The 24350-nt window shown below is 34.7% G+C and overlaps 1 protein-coding gene across 2 annotated transcripts in view; it reads right to left on the reverse strand.

Annotated features, from left to right (window-relative positions):
* LOC149795912 (transmembrane 9 superfamily member 2-like) overlaps positions 1-23950 on the reverse strand; it is a 133516-nt gene extending 109566 nt beyond the window's left edge. The window contains exons 1-5 of one of the 2 annotated variants that reach the window (XM_089965825.1): positions 23711-23948; positions 12625-12692; positions 5504-5597; positions 2403-2521; positions 123-252 (exon numbers count right to left, since the gene is read on the reverse strand). In XM_089965825.1, the coding sequence (XP_089821951.1) occupies positions 123-252; positions 2403-2521; positions 5504-5597; positions 12625-12692; positions 23711-23821 (522 nt within the window). In that variant the 5' untranslated portion in view covers positions 23822-23948. Of the gene's footprint in view, positions 1-122; positions 253-2402; positions 2522-5503; positions 5598-12624; positions 12693-23710 lie in introns of both variants that reach the window. The other variant, XM_089965827.1, reaches the window with a different exon arrangement.
* Between the last annotated feature and the right edge of the window lie 400 nt (positions 23951-24350).

The raw sequence follows: 24350 nt of genomic DNA on the forward strand, positions 1-24350 counted from the left end.
GAAAAGATGAACAGTCAAGGAAATTTGGGGTGGGGTGGGTCGTCCAGATAACAATGAGGATTATGTTACAGCAAAAACTAAAATAATGAAATATTACAACAGCGAAAGTGAAGACTACTCACATTCATAGTACAGCTGTCTTTCTTATGTCCTTCCTTTGTGATATAACAACCAACGGGAAATCCAATCATACAATACTTCCCACCTGACTGTACCTCATAGCACCAGGTCAGGGGCATATTGTCCAGTATCCTTTATGAAAGAAATTGGCATTACATGCATTTTATAGTTATATTTATACAGTATTTCTACTGACGATTAAGTGCTTGTGCCTGAAATACAATAGTGTGCGACTGGAACCCAATATACTTAATAAGACAAGAATATCCAACAGTACAAATTATATATATTATTTATTTGATACTCCAATTTGTTTTTTAAAAATAACAATAGTAATAACATGCACATTTCTCTACAGAAAATGAAAGCAAATAAATTCTTTAACAAAACTGTGAACTGCTGAATTAAGCATAAATACATCATAGGATACCACTTGAATTTATATACATGTACATCATAATAGACAAAATGTTATTTCATGTTACATAACAGCAAATAAAGACTGTGATTGGTAAACTGCACAAAAGCAACTAATCGAATGCCTTGATATACTGTGATTTGGATTTTTCAAAAAATTTTAAAATTTATTTTTTGATATACACTGAACAATGTATATACATTAAACTGCCCCCAACAAGTGTTTGTCGACATCAAATATGAGAAAATTCATGTCACACAATGCATTTGCACAAGACAGTCAGTCAAAGGATATAAAATTATACGGTAATACTGAGTTCCAAGTAGGTTTCTTCAGGTTCAAAGTTTCCTCCTTAATAAAATAAGTAACATTTTAATTAACCATGACAGTATCATTAATAATATATCTTGCTTGTAACATGTGCAGCTCACTGAAATGGCATGCAGAAATGTTACATTATAGTAACAAACATGGCAAACTGGAGACCTAGAAAGATGGATAATACACAAAGTGTCAAAACATGATTCATTCCCATGTAAAGAAAATTCTTAAATTGCTTGTCCAATGAACCATATAGGTCAAATCACACACTGCACCTATGATGTGGCAGTGATGCTGTTAGGAATTAGCTAGAGATGGGGATTTTGCCCCATGGTTAAAATTCCACCCTTTACACCTGAACACAAAAATCCATGGTGACCAAGACTACACTCCACAGAACTTAGATTTTGTTTAGATTTTCACACATCAATGAATTGTATTTGCATGAGTTCACATGCTTCATTGAGTCTGCATAAAAACAGTAGGTCTATGATAGAGGTGAACATCTGTCTAGTTCCTGAGATTTCATAAAGTGTCTGTACTGGCTATTAATTTGTCATAGTTTCTTCTTTTAAATTAATTAATGTCTGTATGTTTCAAGTAAGTCTATGTAGAGTCAGACTACAGTTCAGTTTCTACAATCTCCTTGTCATCTAATTTAGCAGTGTCCACTTTTAAGGTCAGTTATTTTTTAGATCAACTATTTAAAGGGGGAGGTGGAACCTGTGATTTTTATTCCAGCCAGAATATTTTTCTTTTACCTCAAGATAATATGCTGTTTTCAAATAAATTGGATCAAGAATAATTTTTTTGATCAATCTGATGGCTCCTGCATCCCATTAAATGGTCCTTCCATTAGCTGACAATTAGTTGGCAAGGAATGTGTAGCAAGGTATGCTTTAGTGTCATTATATAATGACTTGATTCAAAGTATACAATGCTAAAAATAATCATCGCTGTCATCACTTTACTCAACAAAGGACATTAACTACATTACACAACATAAACTCTTACAAAATGACCACAAGCAACCAAAGCAAGCTTGATACTAAAAATAGGTCCAAACCATACAAAAGTATGTTTGGAGTGCAAACAGCGAGTTTAAAACCATTCTTATACACAGCTCCTAAGATAAATATATAAAAAAGTCATGGTTTGTACCTTTAAAAATTGCTGTCATACCTAGCAGTCTATTTCTTAATAGTTTTGGCATTTACTATGACAATTTTCAATGAACTATCACATATCTTCATGAATAAGATATCTGGGAAGTCACTATGCCCAAAACGTCAAGTTCAGTTTTCCATCTGTGGAAAATGCAAGTACATGTAGTACAAAGTCATATTCCAGCCCTGAATGCTTCATATGTAAAGTGGGTTGGAAAGAATACTCCTGTCATCCCTGCTGAAAACACCATTTCACTAGTAACTGCCTCTCTTATGGAGGACCTAACAAATATGGGTCCACTGACTATTTGCATTTTAGAAACTTTTAAGCTTCCTAACTGCCCTGCAATATATTGAATTTATTTAATTCTTCTTACCAATGATGCTGATAGTTCAGAGATATTGCCCTTTTCAGGAAGTTCAGCTTCTCAGCATCCCCTGGCTTATATTCCTTTTCGCATACTTTCTTACACTTGATATCCTCTAGGAATTCAAACTGAAAGAAAAATAATTAAGAATACATCAAGAGTGAAAAATTGTTACTCTTTCGAAGTACTTATCTGTGAAGGGCTGTTCCATCTAAATTTTCCTTGAAGGACAGGAATGGCAATGAAATAATTGTGGGTGGACCAAAATTGAAACTAAGGTTGAGCATTGAAATTTTGTCCCAAAGTACTAGTTTTGAAAGATCATTTCCTGTGGGAAGCAAACTCCATCTCAACCTTTGGTTCTGAGTTTTATGATCTCCACACCTGATATGAGCCTGCTTACATTTAGATTTCATTTTATCAATCCATTTAACAGGGGTCAAGATAAGCGGGGAAAAATTAGCATAACAAAGGATTTTTTCAGGACCAGACCAAAATGTTCAACATACTTGGGTTCTCAAGATAACCAAGGTAGAGATAAGTGGGTTTGACACTAACACTAAATCTCACTTGATATAACACAATGTCATGCAATCAAGAACAATGTACATAGTATAACAGTAACATTAAAAACTCAACACCAACATTACGTGCAAAAAGTCATATATGCCAAATCACTTCTTTAATACTGAATCTTGAGTGATATTGGTACTAAACAACATCAGGTGCCTTTAAAATTAGATAATATCACTCTTTCATCACATTATGAGCCATGTAATTTCTCTTTCAAACTGAGAAACTCGCACGCGTAAAAATGAATCTGATATTCACTGGTGACATCTGTGAGTCAACTGATTTCAGTCAAATGCTGGAACACCGACTTCAGTCATTAGCTGGAACACAATATTTGATGATATTACTGTTGTAAACAGAAGAAGCCAACACCACATGTCGTGGATGGTGGGTGATCCTTATGTGATATTATTCTAAAATGTTTTGTTCTAAATATAAATAAATATATTGTATATAAAATCGATAAAAAAGGATGGCATACCTGATGTATATTTTTTTCTTACAAGTTCATGTAGAATGATTTCCAATTAATTAGGAAATCTGCAACAACTGGGTCTGTCTTCAGCCAAGGTTGCCCTTCAAGTATTTCAGCGCCCCAGTTGATGACCAATATTCATTAAGACTTATTTTTATCTAACGCACATTTTTTCTGTATACTTTTTCTTCTGTGATCCACTTGAAATAAAAGTGGGCCTACTCTTTTCCTTCCCTCTCAAACTAATTTGTCTGCCATGTATGAATGTTGTAGTTATTATAGTAGTCACTAGCGGAATTTGCCGATATGTCACATAAAAAAAAAGAAATTACAAGCGACTTCAGCGTCTGAATTAAGAGGTGGCACCTCTTAGCTCTAAACTGACTATCTGAATGTTATTGAAACCAGACATTTTCATTATTTTCATGAACAGCTAATGTCAAATAATTTTTTAAAAACAAATCATTTCCTTCAAACATGAGTTAAACTGGAAGAATGGTGAAATGTATGAAAAATGGCAACTTTAAAGAATGATCAGGTAGGAAGTAATTCACTTATATACGGGTAGTATGACCAGTTAATATAGCATTAAATCATTATTTCGGAAAAAATTCTTGTAGACAGTATAGCATCATCAGAACAAACATGTGATACTTACCCCAATCAATTCTCTTTGATTTCTGTCTGCCATTTTTAAATTTCAAGTAATTATGGCTGATTCCCTATATAAAGAGGTGTAAAATTTCAATTATCTCAATCTGTGTCATGCAAACAAGTCACTTATCTTCCTCAAAAACAAAAGATGCAAGTCCACATGGATGTCAGTTATTGGACAATCCCATATGACTTGACAACCTCTCAAGAGAACAAATGATTAGTAACTGATTAGTAGGTTACAGTAACTGATTAGTAGGTTGCAGTAACTGATTAGTAGGTTGCAGTAGCTGATTAGTAGGTTGCAGTAGCTGATTAGTAGGTTACAGTAACTGATTAGTAGGTTACAGTAACTGATTAGTAGGTTGCAGTAACTGATTAGTAGGTTGCAGTAACTGATTAGTAGGTTGCAGTAGCTGATTAGTAGGTTGCAGTAACTGATTAGTAGGTTACAGTAGCTGATTAGTAGGTTGCAGTAGCTGATTAGTAGGTTGCAGTAGCTGATTAGTAGGTTGCAGTAACTGATTAGTAGGTTGCAGTAGCTGATTAGTAGGTTACACAGGTGCATAGGCATGCTCATTCAAACAGCAACAACATCTATGGTTATCAAATAGTGTCTGAAACTTAAGGCAAAATTTACAAGAGTCAAGCTGATTCATGGGTCAAAACACCAAAAGTAAGGTCAAAGGGAAACTCTGTCAATGATCTATTATTTCACTGACACTGTTCTTAAATTAAAGTCTAAAATTCTAACTTTTAATTGGCTGATTTTTAAGTCCTACTTGAATTTCAACAAAACAAACTGATAGATTTTAGATTTGTGTTCAAACCAAGATGATTGGAATGCAGTTAATACAATCCAGGCAGGAACCTTGTTTTTCTTTTTCTAAAAAATAAAAGCTCTATTGATATTTTCATTATTCTTCCATTAGAAATATGTTCTGCTGATATTTCACTTGTCACAAAATGTGTCAAGAGAACATCAAATTAAAAGCTTATTCTAATACCTCAGTGAGTTAAATGTGACTGGTCATGGATGCAACATCAAAATTTGCTCCCACCCTGTTAAAATCATTGAAGGAAAACCTTAATTTCATATTTATAACTCTCCACAGACAATTTTAATTACAGCTATTGTTTGCAACCCAAAAAATTCCAAAAATGGGTTATAAAGGAGATCACATGTTTCAGGGTGTGAAAAGTAAATGTTGATTTAATTGTCACAAACATCCATTGTATTGGTTCCACTGATGTTCTGCCTGCATGTATAATTATGACAGTAACACCACCATCATCAGAATATATCAGAATCTAAAATATACATTAATGACATCCCCTAAATCACTCTCAAAGTCATTTCTCCTCAGATTATCTAGCAAACCAAAGAATGTTTCTAAATTAAACTCACCATGTATGGAGATGGACGAATTCTATCCCCAGACACCATCTGTCCCAGGTTTTCCACTGGCGAGTGTGACTCATCTGCTGTACAAAAATCAAAGCTGAAAAAGACAAGTTATGAAAATCAGAAATGTCAAAATACAGCAAAATTGCAAGTTCTGTGAACAACCGATGCCTGGTGTGATTAGAATAACACTGGCATGCAACTAACATTCATTCCCACAGTTCACAAACACTAATCTCTTTGAACCATGACTATGATGTGTAAAGAAAAACTTTCTAGTTCTCCAGGTCTCAATGCCATTGATGTTTTTCTTAACAGCAATTTTCCACAAGCAGAGCAAATATGGGCAATTTCTAAGCCTGAGATGAAATGCCTAGATTTAAATGTTTCTAATATGCATCTTGATATCTTCAATACTATCATTCATGATTCTGAAAAAACCAAATGTGTTCACAGAACATGGATGCCATGCCACTGTCTGAAATGACCTAAACACCAATTATATACATTATATATGGCTCACATGTACAAAGATTTTGTCTCCATTTGCCACTGCAAAAAAACTATCATGTGCAAAACAAATCCATGTCTAAAGTGATCCAGACTGTGAAATGTTGACCATGTGACAGAAAATAATAGACACAATAAAAAAAGAAACTATCATTTATTCTGATTATTTAAATCATTTTCTCAAAATCTGCTTCTCTTATTTGTGTGGACACATCCAGCTATTATAAAAATATCTGGCCCATGACTTTCCCTTGATTTTAAAGTAAACGGGTTTTCTGAGAGAAGAGATCCAGTGATTTCTGCAACTTTTGCTGACTGAGACAATGTCATTTATGATGGCATATTATCATCATAGTCTACAACAGAAGCTTTTACCATGTAGGTAGGGCTGACAATAGGTGGACGTGGAAATTCAGATACAGACAGGATGTGATAAATTTATTCTATAGCTGCCTTAAAGCTGAATTCTGTCAGTTCTATTATCAGATTGGATGATTCATGCATTTCCATTTCTCCCCTTCATCTAGCAATGGATTGTCCACATTCCACATCTTGTACACCTTGGTTCCATGGGTAAAGTGTTCCACATGACAATGATGATGCCATATCATTGATATGCATAATTGTTTCCATAGGATATGCCATTAAAAGTGGTGTTATTATAATGCTGGTACAACTCAGCCAGACGGTTCTACGAATAAAGACAGTATGCTCTGAAGCAGTATATTAACGTTTGGTCCAGCTAATTGCTTTAGGTGTGTGGCATGTTCAGTGTAAGATACCTTAGTTGTCTTAATATGTGGACAGACAGACGGAAATTTCACCAGTCCAAGGCTTGATCAGTTGGGTGACAGTCAGAATGGTATATAGTGCAGATGATAAATGCCATGATGGTTGGGTGGTACGGATGGCTGGCTGGTTGCCCATCCACCAATAAAAGTCAAATTGTGGTTCCTTCCTGCAACCCTAAGAAGACCTCAGTAAGGCAGTCAAGTTGTTTTCCATAAGTTGGGCCAATTTTCAGTAAGGTATAACACAATATCATGTACTGTTGTTGTAAAGATGGAAAATGTGCATTTAAAAGCCATAAGTGTGATTTAAGACTGATGCAGTGAATAGTAAACATTATGTTCAACTAAAAAGTTTGTAAAGTACACTCTGACCTTAATTACCTCCAGTCCAGTTTCACAAACTGCAGTTCCAAACCTTATAGAGCTTAATGGCTTCTAGTTTAGCTTTCAAACTTGATGCAGTCCTTAAATTGTTTCTTAATTTCATATGTTCATTGCACTCATTTCGCCTGCCATAAGAACATAATCAACTCGTCCATTTGTCCAACAAATATAATAGTAATTGTTGCTCTTCCTGCTTCTTTTCCCTGTGAATCTAAATATTCTTTTTTATTCTTCTGTACCGACTATTACAACTTTTAAGAGGCTTAATGTCCCTTTCATCTTAGAAATGCATCGTTTTTGGATGCCACTTTTAGAAACTGTAATATGCAACAGCTTAATCATGCAGACTTTTTGTATAAATAATACATGCCAACCCAAAGACAGGTACAGCCATAATGTTTGCTAATAAAAGTGGCAAGAAAGCATAATCTGAGCTTAAAAGTGTAATCTATATTTTACTAGTACCACTACTTCACTGAGGCTATGAACTAATAGCAAATATATCACAAGCCATAATCACAGTATACTGCTGGGCTTTCCTTACCAGCCAGGTGATTTACCTTGCTACTTTTACTTTAAACCAGGCTACTTTTTAAAAAAACTCTATCTCCATCGGGTGAGATCCCCTAAATCCCTGTCCACTTTGTCAATGCACCCTCCAACCTTAAATCTAATAGAAGGCCCTGAAACTGCATGAAAAGGTTACATTATTTTTCACTATTAACCGATTCGGCCCCGATCCCGTCTGTAGGCGTGATAAGGCTGTACCCTACTTCAAAGCCCTGCAGCATCGAGGCCATTTAAGATAGACCAACGTGGGTGGTATTAAAAAAAAGCAGACAGATATAGCTCTAAAATGGTATCAAATAATCTGGAAGTTCTAGTTGCACTACAAAATACAGAGAGAAAAAGCTCATTTTTTGGACCTGGTTTTTTTTTCACCCAAAATTCGCTCGAGATCGGAATGCGATTTTGTGTCCGGATTTTAGACCTTTTGGCCTCAGATCTAAGGCATACCGGTCTTAACTGAACACAGACAGGTGAACCTTTGCAAAAACTAGGATAAGGTGGGCATTTGGAATAAATTGCGGTCTCCATACGAAAATGATGGGTCTATTAAGCAAAAAAAAAAAAAAAAAAAATCCAACTTTTACCCTTCTGCTCATGCGCAAGCAAAATAACCAATGGAAATTGATGTTTCTAATACAACTAGGCATTATTCTCATGGATAATCTGTTGAAAACCGCTGTATTACGATGTATTCAGAAATAGCACCCCAAATCTCGTTCCTACGCACATTTCAGACAAAAATGACAAAAACCTCTGGGGCCGAATGAGTTAATGGGTGAATTTTCGTGACATCACTTTTATGTCGAATATTACTTATTTATTTCATCATTTGTGAATCAGTATTGCACATAAGTTACAAAAAGAGCCATTCTTTGACAATTTCAAAGAAATTTCCATAAACTTGATTAACCGATTCGGCCCCGATCCTGTCTGTAGGCGTGATGAGGCTGTACCCTACTTCAAAGCCCTGCAGCATCGAGGCCATTTAAGATAGACCAACGTGGGTGGTATTAAAAAAAAGCAGACAGATATAGCTCTAAAATGGTATCAAATAATCTGAAAGTTCTAGTTGCACTACAAAATACAGAGAGAAAAAGCTCATTTTTTGGACCCGGTTTTTTTTCACCCAAAATTCGCTCGAGATCGGAATGCGATTTTGTGTTCGGATTTTAGACCTTTTGGCCTCAGATCTAAGGCATACCGGTCTTAACTGAACACAGACAGGTGAACCTTTGCAAAAACTAGGATAAGGTGGGCATTTGGAATAAATTGCGGTCTCCATATGTTCCTACGCACATTTCAAACAAAAATGACAAAAACCTCTGGGGCCGAATGAGTTAACCTGGATCTGCAGGTCAAAGTACCTGGCAAAAATGGGAAAAATCAAAGTGGATTAGAATCAGAACATAAACACAAATCATACTGAAAAATTATTTATACTAAAACACTCACTTTAACATGTCTACATGTCATTTTCTTTAAAAGTACAGACTGGTCAGCTATCTAACTTGATTACCATTATAACGAAACTGTGACGTAAAGTTTCAAATTAAAGAAACCCATCAGTTGTCTTGGAATGGGCTGTACACAGTTGCTATAAATAGAAAATCAGAAAGTACATGTAGATCTATGATGGCCGAATTAGCCCTTATGCCATTCTTGTGTAATAGATTTCCTTTTTTTAGAATATTCTCAAATCTTTTGAGCGGAATTAAGGAGATAATATGAATGACAACCAACTCTTTTTTCTTTATTTTTATTTTTTTAATATACTGGAAAAGTGTGATCCATGTACAGGTGAGTGTAAGGCGTAATTCGGTGAAAAAAAGTATCACACTGAAAGTATAATGGTTGGTATGCATGGACTAACTTAACTGAATCTAATATGAAACCCAACTGCGAATCAAATCAAGCCAAGCCAGTAATTTGATTTTACTGCAATTATATTTCAGTAATTTGTGTTTTCATTCCATAAGTCCATATTTTAAGGGTCAATTCTGTAAGACTTGTGGCCAAATTGTAAGGGTTGGCAGGTCTGGGTACAGCTGGTCATATGAATCAAATATTTAAACATTATGTCCAGCATGAACATTGTCATGTACAGACACAGTACAGGTTATTGTATATTCATGCCTTGAAGGTGGAGATAAGTATGACTCTGCACCCTCAGTCGCCACAGGCAGAGTGATATATGAATTATCACACCTCGCAGGCTGAGCTAAAGGCTTATTCCTAATGGGGTTCTAAAATTTTATGTTCTATCATCAACAGTCTCTACAATAAAGCCTTACTTATCTGAGCCAGCATGTGCAATTCAAATTCTTGGTTGCAACTATCTCTTAATCCACCTGTATTAAGATATGGAGATTGTCTTCTGAATCTTCATGGTGGGTGGAGGGAGCATCTCGGCATCCCCCTTGAGACTCGTCAGAGATCTGAAGTGGGACACAGGCTCAATAACTCATGCTAAGAAGAAATAGATATTGCTCCTTATTTTGCAGCCATTGAGCATTTTTCTAAGGACATCAGCATGTATTCTCAGTCCAAACTGTACACACTTTGTGATGATGAGCAATTGGTAACTGAGAAGAACATTTCCTGAACGTCCTCTATGACAGTGCCTGAAAATTCCACCACTGTAAATATATCTTGCTTTTCGAAGTCATATGTGACAAGAATGAACGGTATGATAATTTCACAAATTATCAATAATTTCACCAGCTTTTACAAAAATGCTGTATGTACCATATAAAATAACATCTTTACTTACTGTACCACTGTAAAATAAAACTGCATGATTAAATTTAGCAAATATAATTTGATATAATTAATTCGATTATCTGGAGGTTATCCTAGCATGTGGAGTACAAGTGAAAAACTAGTCTAAACCAGATATATGGGTAGGCACATAGTGGGTAGAATGGGAATGACCTATAAGAGTTGCTTCCCTTTGTCTATGTAATGATACATAAACAGAATGGTGTTTTTTGCCCATCTTTTCATGAGGGTTGAAATCTGAAGCAGCAAAAAAACAAAAAAAAGTTATTCTAGCATTATGTGATCAGGTAAGCATCCCGATGAACAAGAACTGCCCAATCTCCAGGACTGACACTAGTCTGCTGGAAATTTGTTGGGGGCAGGGGAGAGATCTATAATAAACCTCAGTTCGTTGGAAATTATATCTGATTTTTGTTTCTGAAAAAATTGTGCTTGCCCAGAATTAAACTTTTGTTTTCAAGCCTGACAGAAAAACCATCCAGTTGCAGGCATTCCACAATTATGGTTTTCTATGACATAGATACAAACAGCCATGCTGTGAACAAGTGATTGTTTACTTTAGGATCAGCTCTTGAGTGGGTGACTGGATTTCAGGTGATTTTGCAGGTATGAAGCTGTTCCCTGTAAATGAATTCAATGTTGCTTAGTTTACAATTTGCCTTGTTTAACTGTTATACAATGCTGGTTGGTCAGTGAAGTTGACTGCCTAGTTTGGTTGTATGTGTTGCTCATACATGCCAACCCCCTGAGAAATAAAAGTGTAATCAGAGCATACAAATTGAAATCTATATAATAAATACCAAAAGAACAGGAAACTACGAAAAACATTTATTTTTGTTACTATAATGTGCTCAGTTTGAAAGATGTATTACATCCCTCTCATATCCTTATTAAATCTGTAACGTGCTTTTGTTTCTGTCCTTTTTCTGATCCATGTTATGAGTTTACTGTGCGCGTGTGTGTGTGTGTGTGTGTGTGTGTGTGATTTGGATTTTTAATGTAGCTTCAACAATTATTCTGTCATATTATTACGAAGTCTGCAGTGTGGCAGTTTGTAATGATGTCTAGCAGTGGGGCATCATGCCACAGACATGTAGCATATGTCCACCCAGTCACATTATCCTGACACCATACCAACCAGTCCTAATATTAACCTCTTAATGCTGAGTGCAAAGTGAGGCAGCTGCTTTGTACTATTTTTATAAGTTTTTAGTATGACTTGTCCTGGGTTCAAACCTGTGACCTCCCGCATCCAGGTTGGATGCTCTAACCACTCAGGTCACCAGAGCAGTTGTTATGAAGTTTAAAAAAGATCCCTCCTTAACTTTTTTCAGTCATATAACATCCTTGAGTCATATTAACAAAAGTTTTGCTTAACATCTGCCGAGATTTTTTAAAAGTACAGACTGGCCTAATTATAAAAAAGTAATGACTCTGTGAGACACAATTTAAATTTGAAGAAACCAATCTGTTTTTCTTTGAAATGTGTCAAACATAACTCCTTTAAAGAGAAAATAAAAAATACATGCAAGTCTACAATGGACAAATATACACTTATTCTTTTCTGACACAGGAGGCTTCTTTTGAATATTCTCAAATTTATCTGACGTATGGAGCTAAATATAACAAAAATGACCAAAAATTTGTTATTGCTTCATTTTTATTTATATTTAATGAACCAGAAAGGCATCATCCATGCACAGACGAGCATAAGACCTAATTATGTGAAAAAAAGAATGATTATGCCAAAAGCCTAACAGCTGGCATGTATGACTGTAACGCACAAAAAAGTATTCTAACTTGAATATTTGATTACTCATTTCATTAGTTCTCCAATCAACTGAATCGGTTTCACACCTCAATGTGTAAGGTGACCAAATAGTTAGGGCATAGTCACATACAATTTGAAATGGCACAAACATTTTCAAGTAAGTCACTGTAGCCAGGGTTACTAAAGTTTGAAAGGTACTTGAAGCATTGAATACAAAAGTGTCAGAGAAACTAAACCAAAACGCAAACACAATATTGATAGTGACAACAACATTTGAAAAGCGATCCCATTGTCTCACCTATGAAACAAAAATGACTTACCGGTTATATTCGTATGGAATCACCGTTTTAATGGAGTTCAGCCGGTTTACATATACTGGAATTACAGACTGCAACAAAAAAGTTAAAACTTTCTAAAGAAATCAATAATAATACAGTTTTAGATACAGCATATAATTCTGCAAAACTTTATCAAATAAAAGTAATATATAACATGACAGAAACCGACCTGAAAAAAAAAATCAACAAACCTCCTTCCACCACCAGCTCCAAAATAAAGTTTAATGAACACATACCAATAAAGAGGTCCATATACTACTGAACCAAGTAACTGAAATGTTTGCTCTCTGTAGGGACACTGTGAGTGGGAATTTCATGCCATTTTCAGCACATTATTGGCCATACATGGCAGTCAGTATATTTGGTGGAGGAAGAACCTGGAAAGATCCCTTGAAACTGGACAAAGTAAGAGTGGAGAAACCTAACCCAGTCAAAAAGCCAACCTTGCCAGGTACCCAGTGAAATTTCCCAACCTCTCCATTCCTAATAATTAGGGATTTGATAAGCAAATAACTCATTCCTCTTCTAGATCAGCTTGTTGGAATCTTTGATTAGAGTCTGCAGTTGTGTTGTTCACATCAAATATAATTCAAGAGGAAATATTATTTACAACATTACCTGAAATTGCTGAAGTTCTCTCTGACTTTTAGATTAATAAATTTGAATTTCGATTTTTGTGAACTCATCCAAAGACAATCTAGACTGCATCACTGTGTTTTATCATGATATTCAAGATAAATGGAATTCATTACGAAAATTCTAGACTTTTGGACATTTAGAATTATAAATTTTGATTTAATTCACTACACTGCTTATCTTTTAAATTTGTGGTTTTACTTCGCACTGTTCCATATTTTAAAACCTAGAACTGTTACAACGCATCTAGCTATCTATCTCTTTTTAAGATATTAACTTCCATGCTTGCATTATTTTAATCATAAAATCAGCTTGAAACTGTAAGTGTACCTGTCAATAGCAGACATCAGTGTCTTGAAAGTGCCTATTCATTCAACTGTGTACATCAATGTCTTGAAAGTGTGTATTCATTCAACTGTGTACATCAGTCTTGAAAGTGCCTATTCATGCCTATTCATTCAACTGTGTACATCAGTGTCTTGAAAATGCCTATTCATTCAACTGTGTATATCAGTCTTGAAAGTGCCTATTCATTCAAGTGTGTACATCAGTGTCTTGAAAGTGCCTATTCATTCAAGTGTGTACATCAGTGTCTTGAAAGTGCCTATTCATTCAAGTGTGTACATCAGTGTCTTGAAAGTGCCTATTCATTCAACTGTGTACATCAGTGTCTTGAAAGTACCTATTCATTCAACTGTGTATATCAGTGTCTTGAAAGTGCCTATTCATTCAACTGTGTACATCAGTGTCTTGAAAGTGCCTATTCATTCAACTGTGTACATCAGTGTCTTGAAAGTGCCTATTCATTCAACTGTCTACATCAGTGTTTTGAAAGTGCCTAGTATTCATTCGAGTGTAAATCAGTCTTGAAAGTGCCTATTCATTCAACTGTTTTCATAATTCATTGGGTACATAAATCAAGAACAAATATACTAAATTCAAAGACAAGTCTAAATATTAGGTGATAAAAAATTTAGTCTAGAAATACAAAACAAATGTATAGGACAATGATATGTTACAGAATTTGGGAATTACTGTAAGGTTAAGGTTGAGCTCTTACACGACTCATTTTTTGTGAACATATGAAAAAAGTAGCAAAGCAAATATATCCAAACAAAATATTACCTTATTATGAGCATGCCGACAAATATTAAAACCATAAATTTGCAATCCTATGTATCGTAGTACTATTTATTGTAAGTATGTGGTCATATTAAGAAAATACCCGTTCCTACAAACAGATGCATCTGCCTGGCTTGTGTGGTGCCATATTTTCATATTTGTACTCGTCTCTTTGGCAATTTAGTTGCAGTGAAAAAGCACTATAGTATGCCTAATTATAGCTAGAATTCAGATTTAAAATGATTATAGCTTGGCGCCCAAACATTTTATATCTTTTTATGTGCACAAAAAGAAACATTTTTTTCACAGTACAAATAAATTGTGTACAATGTTCATGACCATTTTGGGGAAGTTGTTGTTCTTGTAGGGTTTAACACCATTTTTCAGCACATGATAGGCCATACATGGAAAGAACCACCAACCCACGAGACGCTACTGGCAAGCTTTCTCACATACCCACATTAGCCAAATCCGAGACTCGAACCCACACAGACAGAGGTGAGATGGCAGTGATCCATAATGGAGAGTACTTTGGACCACTCAGCCACTCGGGGCCTCTCATTTTGGGGAAAAGATTGTGTATGAATCTGAATATAACATGATCATGCCATGGCTACCACAATTTGACAATGATTTCACCAATTTCTTGGATGTTTAGCGTTTGATTTAATAATTCATCAAGATGTGTTTATATCAACAAAACTGTTAAACATCTCCATTTGTGAAGATCCATTTCAAATGTGCTGCACCCCGACAAAAGAGCACAAGATAAAAGAGCGCCAACAACAGAGCTCCGACAAAAGGGCGCCAAAAGAGTGCCAAATTACCCGACAAAATAGCACAGGTTATACTAATAATATAACATTAAAACATGGTGCGACTTAGAAAGTTCCATCCACAAACCAATGTTCATTTGATTGGAGACGATTTATCTTTTCCATTGTTCCGAACATCAGGATTCTGTCTTCATCATTCATTCCTGAATCCCACAAGATAAAATAAGATCCTCGTGTTGATGTTTGAAGAGTTTCGGAAATCGTTATTTCTGCAACGTTCTGTGGATTAGGGTATGGCAGCTGTTTGCATTTCCTTTGTCTTTCTATTGTACGTTGTGATGCGGTATATGATGGTAAATGAGGTGCAACTTCCATCAAAATTCCTACTCTAGTTTGTTGTATAATCTGCCTTGGTTTTTCCACCATTTCCACTGCTCGTCTATGTATAGCAGACACAACCTTCGCTGCTTTATTTCTAGCTGGATCCTAAGCATGATTGTGTTCCAACGATGACAGAATGTTGTCGTTTAACACTTTCATCCTTCCACGGCAACCATCTTTCCTGCAGCATCTCCATGACGTACCTCCATCAGCGTTTTTCTTTGTCTTTGTGATATCAGTAACCGTCGACCAATACCATAATCTTTCCTTTCTGTGATGTGATCTTATCCATGTTTCTTTATTAATAAACTGTTTGCAAATAAAGTTTGTACTACACTTTTCACTATATATAGTGAAAAGTGTAGTACAAACTTTATTTGCAAAATGACATTGTTGATTCTATGCCCAATAATTAACTTCTACACAAAACTTTGAAAAGAAACTACACTTTATTGTGCTTAATTGTCGGCGCCTTTATGTCTGCGCTCTTTTGTTGTGCACTCTTTTGTTGAGTCACCCAAATGTGCCAGTAGACAACCACTGCATTCTGATCTTAGTTTATTTGTGAAAGATGTCAGCTCATAAATGTTAAATCTTATTATCACAGATCCATGAACAAGAAAGTCACTAAGGCTTCTCTGAGTTTGTCTTCAATGTTTTTGTGTACAATCACTGCTCAAACAACTGCCAAAACATGCTTGCTCATTAAAATGCATGCATACAAAGCACCAAACAGTAAGGTGGTTGATAAAAGATTCTCACCTGAATTTATAAATCAATATAGTTATATGCTAATCATCAAAGTCAATCTAAATGTTTAAATGCATGTAATTCCATTGAAAATTGCACAGATTTTAAATATTCAATAATTTTGTCTTAGATCATTGTGTCTGAATTCAATGTCTAATACATAGCATGCACACAGTATTAACACCGTCAACTAGACGTCTGATATCGTACCATCAGGGCTTTCAGTTAATCCATAATACATGTAATTCCACTTCAAAAATTGCATACATAGTTCAAGTATTCAATAATTTTGTCACAGATCATTATCTGTCTGAATTCAATGGGAAAAATTTACAGCAAAATTAGCTTAAAACAAAACAAAACACACGTACGGTTCATCATGTTCCAGGGTCTATCAACGGTGTCTGTACAAATTTCATACTGCTAAAATTTTCTTATATATATTTCCGTGTACATTTATCCATTGTAAATTTCAAATAATTAACGCTTGTATACCTATTCATTTGAATGACTACAGCAAGAATAATTAACAATCGACACATGCTTTCAGCATGCATATAACTTTTACTTCAGATTTTGTGAATATCGAAAGAAACATGAAAACTACTAATCATTGCACAAAGTGCAGAGAACGACTTGGCGTTTCTGAACTTGTTTTTCCATAATGGTAAAATAATTTTATAAAAATAGGAAATTAATAACAAGTTCATAAGCAAACACCATACACATGTAAAACCCAAGAAATAAGTGCAGAAGGCCTGCAATAGTCACGAGTCACTTTTATAAAACAATTTAAGCTGAATGCATGCACAATTTCATACCCTATCAGTTGACCAGCTAATAAAGCAAGCATTATTTACTGGTCAACTGATTGTGTCTAATAACACCGCAAAGCCCTGCAAACATGTTGGCGGTTTTCGTTTTTTGATGTTTATTGTAAGAATATTTATCAACCACCACATTGTCTGCTGCTTGGTTGTGTATGCAATTAAAGAAGAAACACATGTCTGCTGTTGTTTGAGCAATGATTGTATACAGAATTAATTGAAGACAATCACAAAGATGACTTACTGGCTTTACTCATGGATCAGTAATAAGTAACATTTCTGATGTTTTTTTTTACATAACATTTCAAGAACCTAGTGAAATTGTTAAATTTCAGAAACCACACCACAATCAAATTACATTCAAATTCATATGCGAACTCTTCCCCAAAATGATAATAAATGTTTTACAAACTATTTTCATACTTTAAAATAAAATATTTTTCTGGGTACAAAAAAATACACGTACATGTATTTAAAATTTCAGGAACCATGCAACAATCATATATTCAAAATTCAGAGATCGTGTATGAAACACAATCTCTGCCCCAAAATGGTAATATATTTATTTTACACTATTTCATGCACTTTAAACAAAAACTACTTTTTCACATGTGAATGAATATATACAATTTCGCGAGCCAAGCCACAACTGCATTACATCCAAATTCGCATTATCACGGGGCACGTTATAGCGGGGTCACATAGTATGTGATATTCCTCAAGGACAAGGCTATTTTTGTACAAGTGCAGTGAACCTTAACTTGACAAGACTATTCACCTGGTTGCCTATTTATCTAAAGCTATTCATGCGGCTGCTGCATCCTTGTTCTGCAAAATATACTAATTTTAGCAAATGATCACCATTAATTCCATATTTTTTGTGTGTTAGTGATTTGGATTTTTAACGTAGCTTTAAAAAAATTCAGTCATATCGCTACAGTGTCAGTCCTGTGGCAGTTTATAGTGATGTCTAGCACTGGGGCATCATGCCACAGATAAGCAGCATCATGTCCCACCCAGTCGCATTATCCTGGAACCAGTGACAGGTCCTAACACTAACCTCTTAATGCTGAGCGCCAAGTAAGGCAGCTGCTAGTACCATTTGTATAAGTCTTTGGTATGAATCGGCTCAAACCCACAACCTCCCACATCAGAGGAGGACACTCTAACCATGCAAGCTACTGAAGCAGTCAATTCCTTATTTGCAAGACAATGTTGTTAAAACTTGTACAATGCTATACTCCATTACCTCTGGTAGAAATGACTAGTTAAAATCTACCACCGAAGTACAGTTTCGATTTTCAGCAAGTTTGAATTTTGATTAAGTTATTAGGCCCATATAAAGTAAAATACATTGATATGCTTATGCCAACTGTACTTTGTTTGCTATGACAAATAACAGAAGATTCTTGTAATTCGTTTTCCAAATAAGGCTGGCAATACCATATTTGGATACTCTACAGTAGGTCAATCAATGCATGCCATATTTGGATACTCTACAGTAGGTTAATCAATGCACGCCATATTTGGATACTCTACAGTAGGTTAATCAATGCATGCCATATTTGGATACTCTACAGTAGGTTAATCAATGCATGCCATATTTACTTTGATCTGTTTACATTTCCATATAAGGTGTCAATGTCTTTTTATGACACACCAAAAAATGAAACAGAAAAATAAGTAGCTATTAGATGAATTAATATGGCAGATGACCCAAAAGAAAATTTTGGAGTAAGGTAAACACCATTTTGCGTGTATTTCTATGTTGAAATTCTGTAATTCTGATAATAAATGAGAGGAATATTTTTTTCAGTATATATATGGAACAACTTCTGACGTTTTGACAATATGCTGAAAAATCATGGAGTCTGAATCACACCCAACTGCTCCACTGATACGTATAGATCCATTATAGTACTCCTTCCATGAAGTACGAGTACTGTAGTTTGTAGCATGGCAACAAAAAAATGATATCTGTTTGAAATTGAAGTTTTATGTCATCATCTTGAAATGTAGCTGAAATTAACTAATTTGTTTCATGCACAAATTATTTCAACATAATTCATATTAACATGCAGTGCAACAGTATTCATTCAACACATTCTGGAAATTATCTATGCATATGCAATCCACCATGTTTGTTCCAAGTTCTGGAAGAGTAAATTTTTTACACTGCAAAGAAATCAATAGGAGGCACAACATTTTGGCTGAATAGGAAAGGTAATCACTACTTAATAAACGAATAGAATCTTCCACAGATTATGGTGGCATCGAAGAATATTATGTAACAGATCACCCTGTTCCAGTATGTAATTAGCGGCAGCCTAAGTGTTACACTCCTTGTTGATACAAATGGTTTTGAAATAATTAATGCGTGAAACTAATTATGTAATTTTACATACATTTAAAAACATTTATAAAAATGTTCACTGAACTAAAGACACAGATATCATTCACGATGTGGAGCAAACTATAATAATAACAGAAGCAGCGGGAGTCCTACGTTAAGACCATGATGCTGAGATTTATGTTTTGGGCATCTGGGTCTTACTGCCTAACTAAAGACACTGTGTAGTGTGTTTTGATGTTGACTAATATCGTAATGAAAGTCAAATTTTCAGGACTATCTCACAAATGGCAACCAATAACGATGCTTTTCTACAAAGTAAAGTCATAATGTTTTAGTCAGACTTTACTTACTCTGTCTTTTCTCTAATAAATTCAAATTCTCAAAAAAGAAATGACGTGTCTTCATGTTTTGGAGGCCTACATTTCAGTTGGCTGGAAAGTGATGAAAGCCGGGAATGCCAAAATTAGATTAAGTTGAAATATTATTCTATAACGAAATGAATAAAAATATATTATGCCAATTGGAACTGTAAGTAACGTTTCTTTTCATCCAAGAAACATATCCCCCACATGAACCTTTTTGAACATACCTCGACTACCATCGCACTTCAACAAATTCAAATGTATGTCAACGGAACATGAAAATGCATCCATTTGCTAGTGTCAGATATTGTTTCCACCAGGATAAAAATAGCACAATAAGTACATTAATTACATATCAATTTGTGGAAAAGCAGTATGACTAAAATGCGAAACGTTCTGAAAAGTTTCGACAAGTTCATTTAAAATAAAGTAAAATAATAAAATAGAGACAAACTGTCATACATACAATTACATTTTTATAAAGGATGTACAACATATCAATGTTTTAATTAACATTTTATACAATTTTATATAGTGCCTTGGTATTAAGGCCATTATCATACAAAGTATCTATTGAATCCAATAATTTTCTTTTATGTGTGTGTTATTGTCTTCAATATCTTTTGCTATAAAAGAAAAATCGAGTAGTGTGATTATTGGTACTAAAATTTATTGAAACATTAACGTTTTATAAATGTGTTTGTCCAACATATTGCATGTTACAATTTTTTTACAGGTTATCAAATAAATCACATCAGTTGATACGCAATTAGTGTTATAAAGTAGAGAAAATACTTCTTTTGTATTGGCGCTTCTAAAAGAAGTACTTTCTCTTATATTTGCACATTGAGAGCACCGATGTCTGTTATATTTAAATGATGAAAAATATTTTTTTATTTCCTTTCTGTTTTAATTAAAAACATCTTGCAAATACTTGGGTCTTTACAAGCATGAACTGGTCTAATTTTGTAAAGTGTTTTTACACGGTTTTTTCTTGATAAATTTAGAAGACTCCAATATTTATTAATTATAAGGAATATATTAGGTAATGAAGGATTATATTGTATCGTGAAAGGAATTACATTTTTATCTATTGTACATTTTGCTGTGATTAAAGCGCCATGTTGAGTAAGATTATGGGCTTTGTTCAGCGCAGAATCAATTATATGTGAAGAATAATTTCTGTTTTGGAAATATGTTTGCTTTATATTAGTTTCCTTGAATATTTGTAGAGATATTGTTATCAATATTTATTATTACATTTACATCTAAAATTGAAACGTGTGTACTAGATGCGGTGTAAATAAATTTATTCGTCAGGTGAAAATTATTTAGGCGATCAATGAATTCTGTTCAGTTTATCTGATTAACGGTTCCAAATCATCAAGATGTCATCTAAAAATCTAAACCAAACAAATGGATTAAACGTTTCGTTAAGAAGAAAATCTTTTTCTAATTTATCCATGAAAAGGGAAGCGTATGAAGGTGCCATAGGACTACCCATTGCCATACCTATTATTTGGGTATAATTCGTATTATTAAATTGAAAATAATTATTTTCCAAAATAAGTTTTATTATTTTACAAATATCTTCACTAGATAGTGTGATATTATTAGGATAGTTATCAAGAAAATATTTACATGCTTTAATGCTATCTGTATGCAGAATGTTGGTATATAGTTGTTGTTGTTGTTCTAGGGTTTAACATCATTTTTCAGCAGAAGACAGGCTATACATGGCAGCCAGTATAACTGGTGGAGGAAGAACCCTGGAAAACCCTGGGAAGAACCACCAACCCACGAGAAGCTACTGGCAGGCTTTCCCACATACCCACGCTAGCCGAGCCTTGGACTCGAACCCATGTAGACAGAGGTGAGATGGCAGTGATCTGGAACGGTGAGCACTTTAGACCACTTGGCCAATCGGAGCCCCTGGTATATAGTGATGTTACATCTAATGATACCAGGATTGATTTGTCAGATAGCTGTGGAATAGACTTCAACTTTTAATGAAATCAGTAATATCTTTAACGTATGAAGAAAGCGATTTCGTTAAAGGCTGTAAAACAATAAAGAATTATGAAGCAATCAGTAAATGCGAAACTAGTAGCACAGAATTATCAGCGTTTGTGTTTTTTTTATATTATCACAATTCTAAACTTTAATATATATGCTCTTACTACAGTTTCAATCACTACTTCAATTTTAAGAAATGTAAGAAGAATTATAAAGCTTAAAAGGATATTGACTTTGAAGTCATTATGAAAGGAAACTGCATTCATTCGCATGGAAAATGGACACTCGTGAAAAACAGTAAAATTAAAAACATCACTACCATTAATAACAACATCCGAAGGAAAAAGAAAACTTAAAACCAAAACAAGAAAAAATTTAAAAACAAGAGAATATTTTACATAAATACTCATATTTAAATTTAAAATATGTATGTTGATTTGAAAAAACAAAAATAAAGATTTTAGAAGCACTTTTCCCACCGTTTTAACTTTAACTATTTCGATGCCAAAATCAAGTTTGTATAGCTGTTTCAAAATATGTATTTACACTGATGCAAATGAAGATAACAAAACCTTTACTACTACAGTAAAACGTCTTGAAAGACCACTGCTATGTGAGATCACCTGTCTTGAGAGACCATATTTTCAATGCACAAATTTATTCATTATATAGCACTGTGACCTGTTATGAGAGACCACCTGTCTTGAGAGACCATATTTTTCTGGCAAAAGAGGTGGTCTTACAAGATAGGTTCTACTGTACTTACTTCTTTTAATAAAACAAAAGTGTCAAGAAAATGACTGTTGTAAATTTGAGTGACCAAAATTTGGGAAGAAATAAGCTTAAATACTCAATTCAAGGCAACTTTTCAAGTCTTAGCTTACATTAATTTTTTGTATTTTCCTAACGTTTTGGTAATTCTTAATAGTTCTTGTAACTGTTCGCACTTTAAGTCATACCCATGGAAGAGTGTCCAAATGGACTGACAATTGTGAGATATTCCTGGAACTTTGACAACTCTTTCCGATGAAAACCGACATCGATACCTGTGGAAGAGTGTCCAAATGGACTGACAATTGTGAGATATTCCTGGAACTTTGACAACTCTTTCCGATGAAAACCGACATCGATACCTGTGGAAGAGTGTCCAAATGGACTGAAAATTGTGAGATATTCCTGGAACTTTGACAACTCTTTCCAATGAAAACCGACATCGATACCTGTGGAAGAGTGTCCAAATGGACTGACAATTGTGAGATATTCCTGGAACTTTGACAACTCTTTCCGATGAAAACCGACATCGATACCCATGGAAGAGTGTCCAAATGGACTGACAATTGTGAGATATTCCTTGAACTTTGACAACTCTTTCCAAAGAAAACCGACATCGATACCCATGGAAGAATGTCCAAATGGACTGACAATTGTGAGATATTCCTGGAACTTTGACAACTCTTTCCGATGAAAACTGACATCGATACCTGTGGAAGTGTCCAAATGGACTGACAATTGTGAGATATTCCTGGAACTCTGGCAACTCTTTCCGATGAAAATTTACATCAGAACACGCTATACAAGGCCGTTATTTGGGTAGTAAGACGTAACACTAAAACATAAATAACATGTCATGCGTCTTACATTGTAAGACTACGGGGTGGGGTAGTAAACAAACAAAACGTAAATTAACGCAAGTCTTTGAACTTTGACCACACCATCCTATAAACATGATATTTCCCGCCAGTCCTGTTGTACTAGGAAAGCTTTGCAAAAGATCTGAAACTCTACTTTACGGCGGGATCAGAATTAGATTCAATATTTATACCGACTTCGGCGACTTTCTCCTACCTTGCAACTGTCAGATTTCCCTTTTTTGCAGTATGTAACCGGTGCAAACGCAGGCAAGTAAAACGCCTGGCTTAATAATAAACATCCACATAATGTCAGGAATTGAAACATGTTAAAATACTGAATTTTGAGCACACTGTTAAAATCTACCCAACAACGTAATTACATGTGGGGTAAATGGATCTCATTCCGACTGCTTCGGAGTCGACAACAATTATATACACATATCCGGTTATAAGGATTACGTCAATGGGTCGAAGGTCAACTTTGTATAATACCACAAAGAAAATCAAGGGATTGGGGTTCTAACCTGTAATAATATAACACGTATTATATTATTACAGGTTAGAACCCCCATCCCTTGATTTTCTTTGTAACGAACCCATGTGATCCGACCAGCGTGCGGGTAATTATTACCAATGGGTAATCCCGAGTGTCCATGTAAAACATAATCCACATACCTTTAATTCCATTATTTAGATTCCGAGTAATGTATTATTACCACAATAATTCCTGCAATTATGCAAGATAGTTACAAATGTATATTTTCTATGCTTATACACACTCCATATCAGCAAAGAATGTATATCAGCTACCCCACACCCAAGCTAGACTTATGCATATTCAATAGATTATGTAA

Source organism: Sinohyriopsis cumingii, chromosome 7 (genome assembly GCF_028554795.1).
Source record: "Sinohyriopsis cumingii isolate HCF-2022 chromosome 7, ASM2855479v2, whole genome shotgun sequence".
Lineage (NCBI taxonomy): Eukaryota > Metazoa > Mollusca > Bivalvia > Unionida > Unionidae > Sinohyriopsis > Sinohyriopsis cumingii.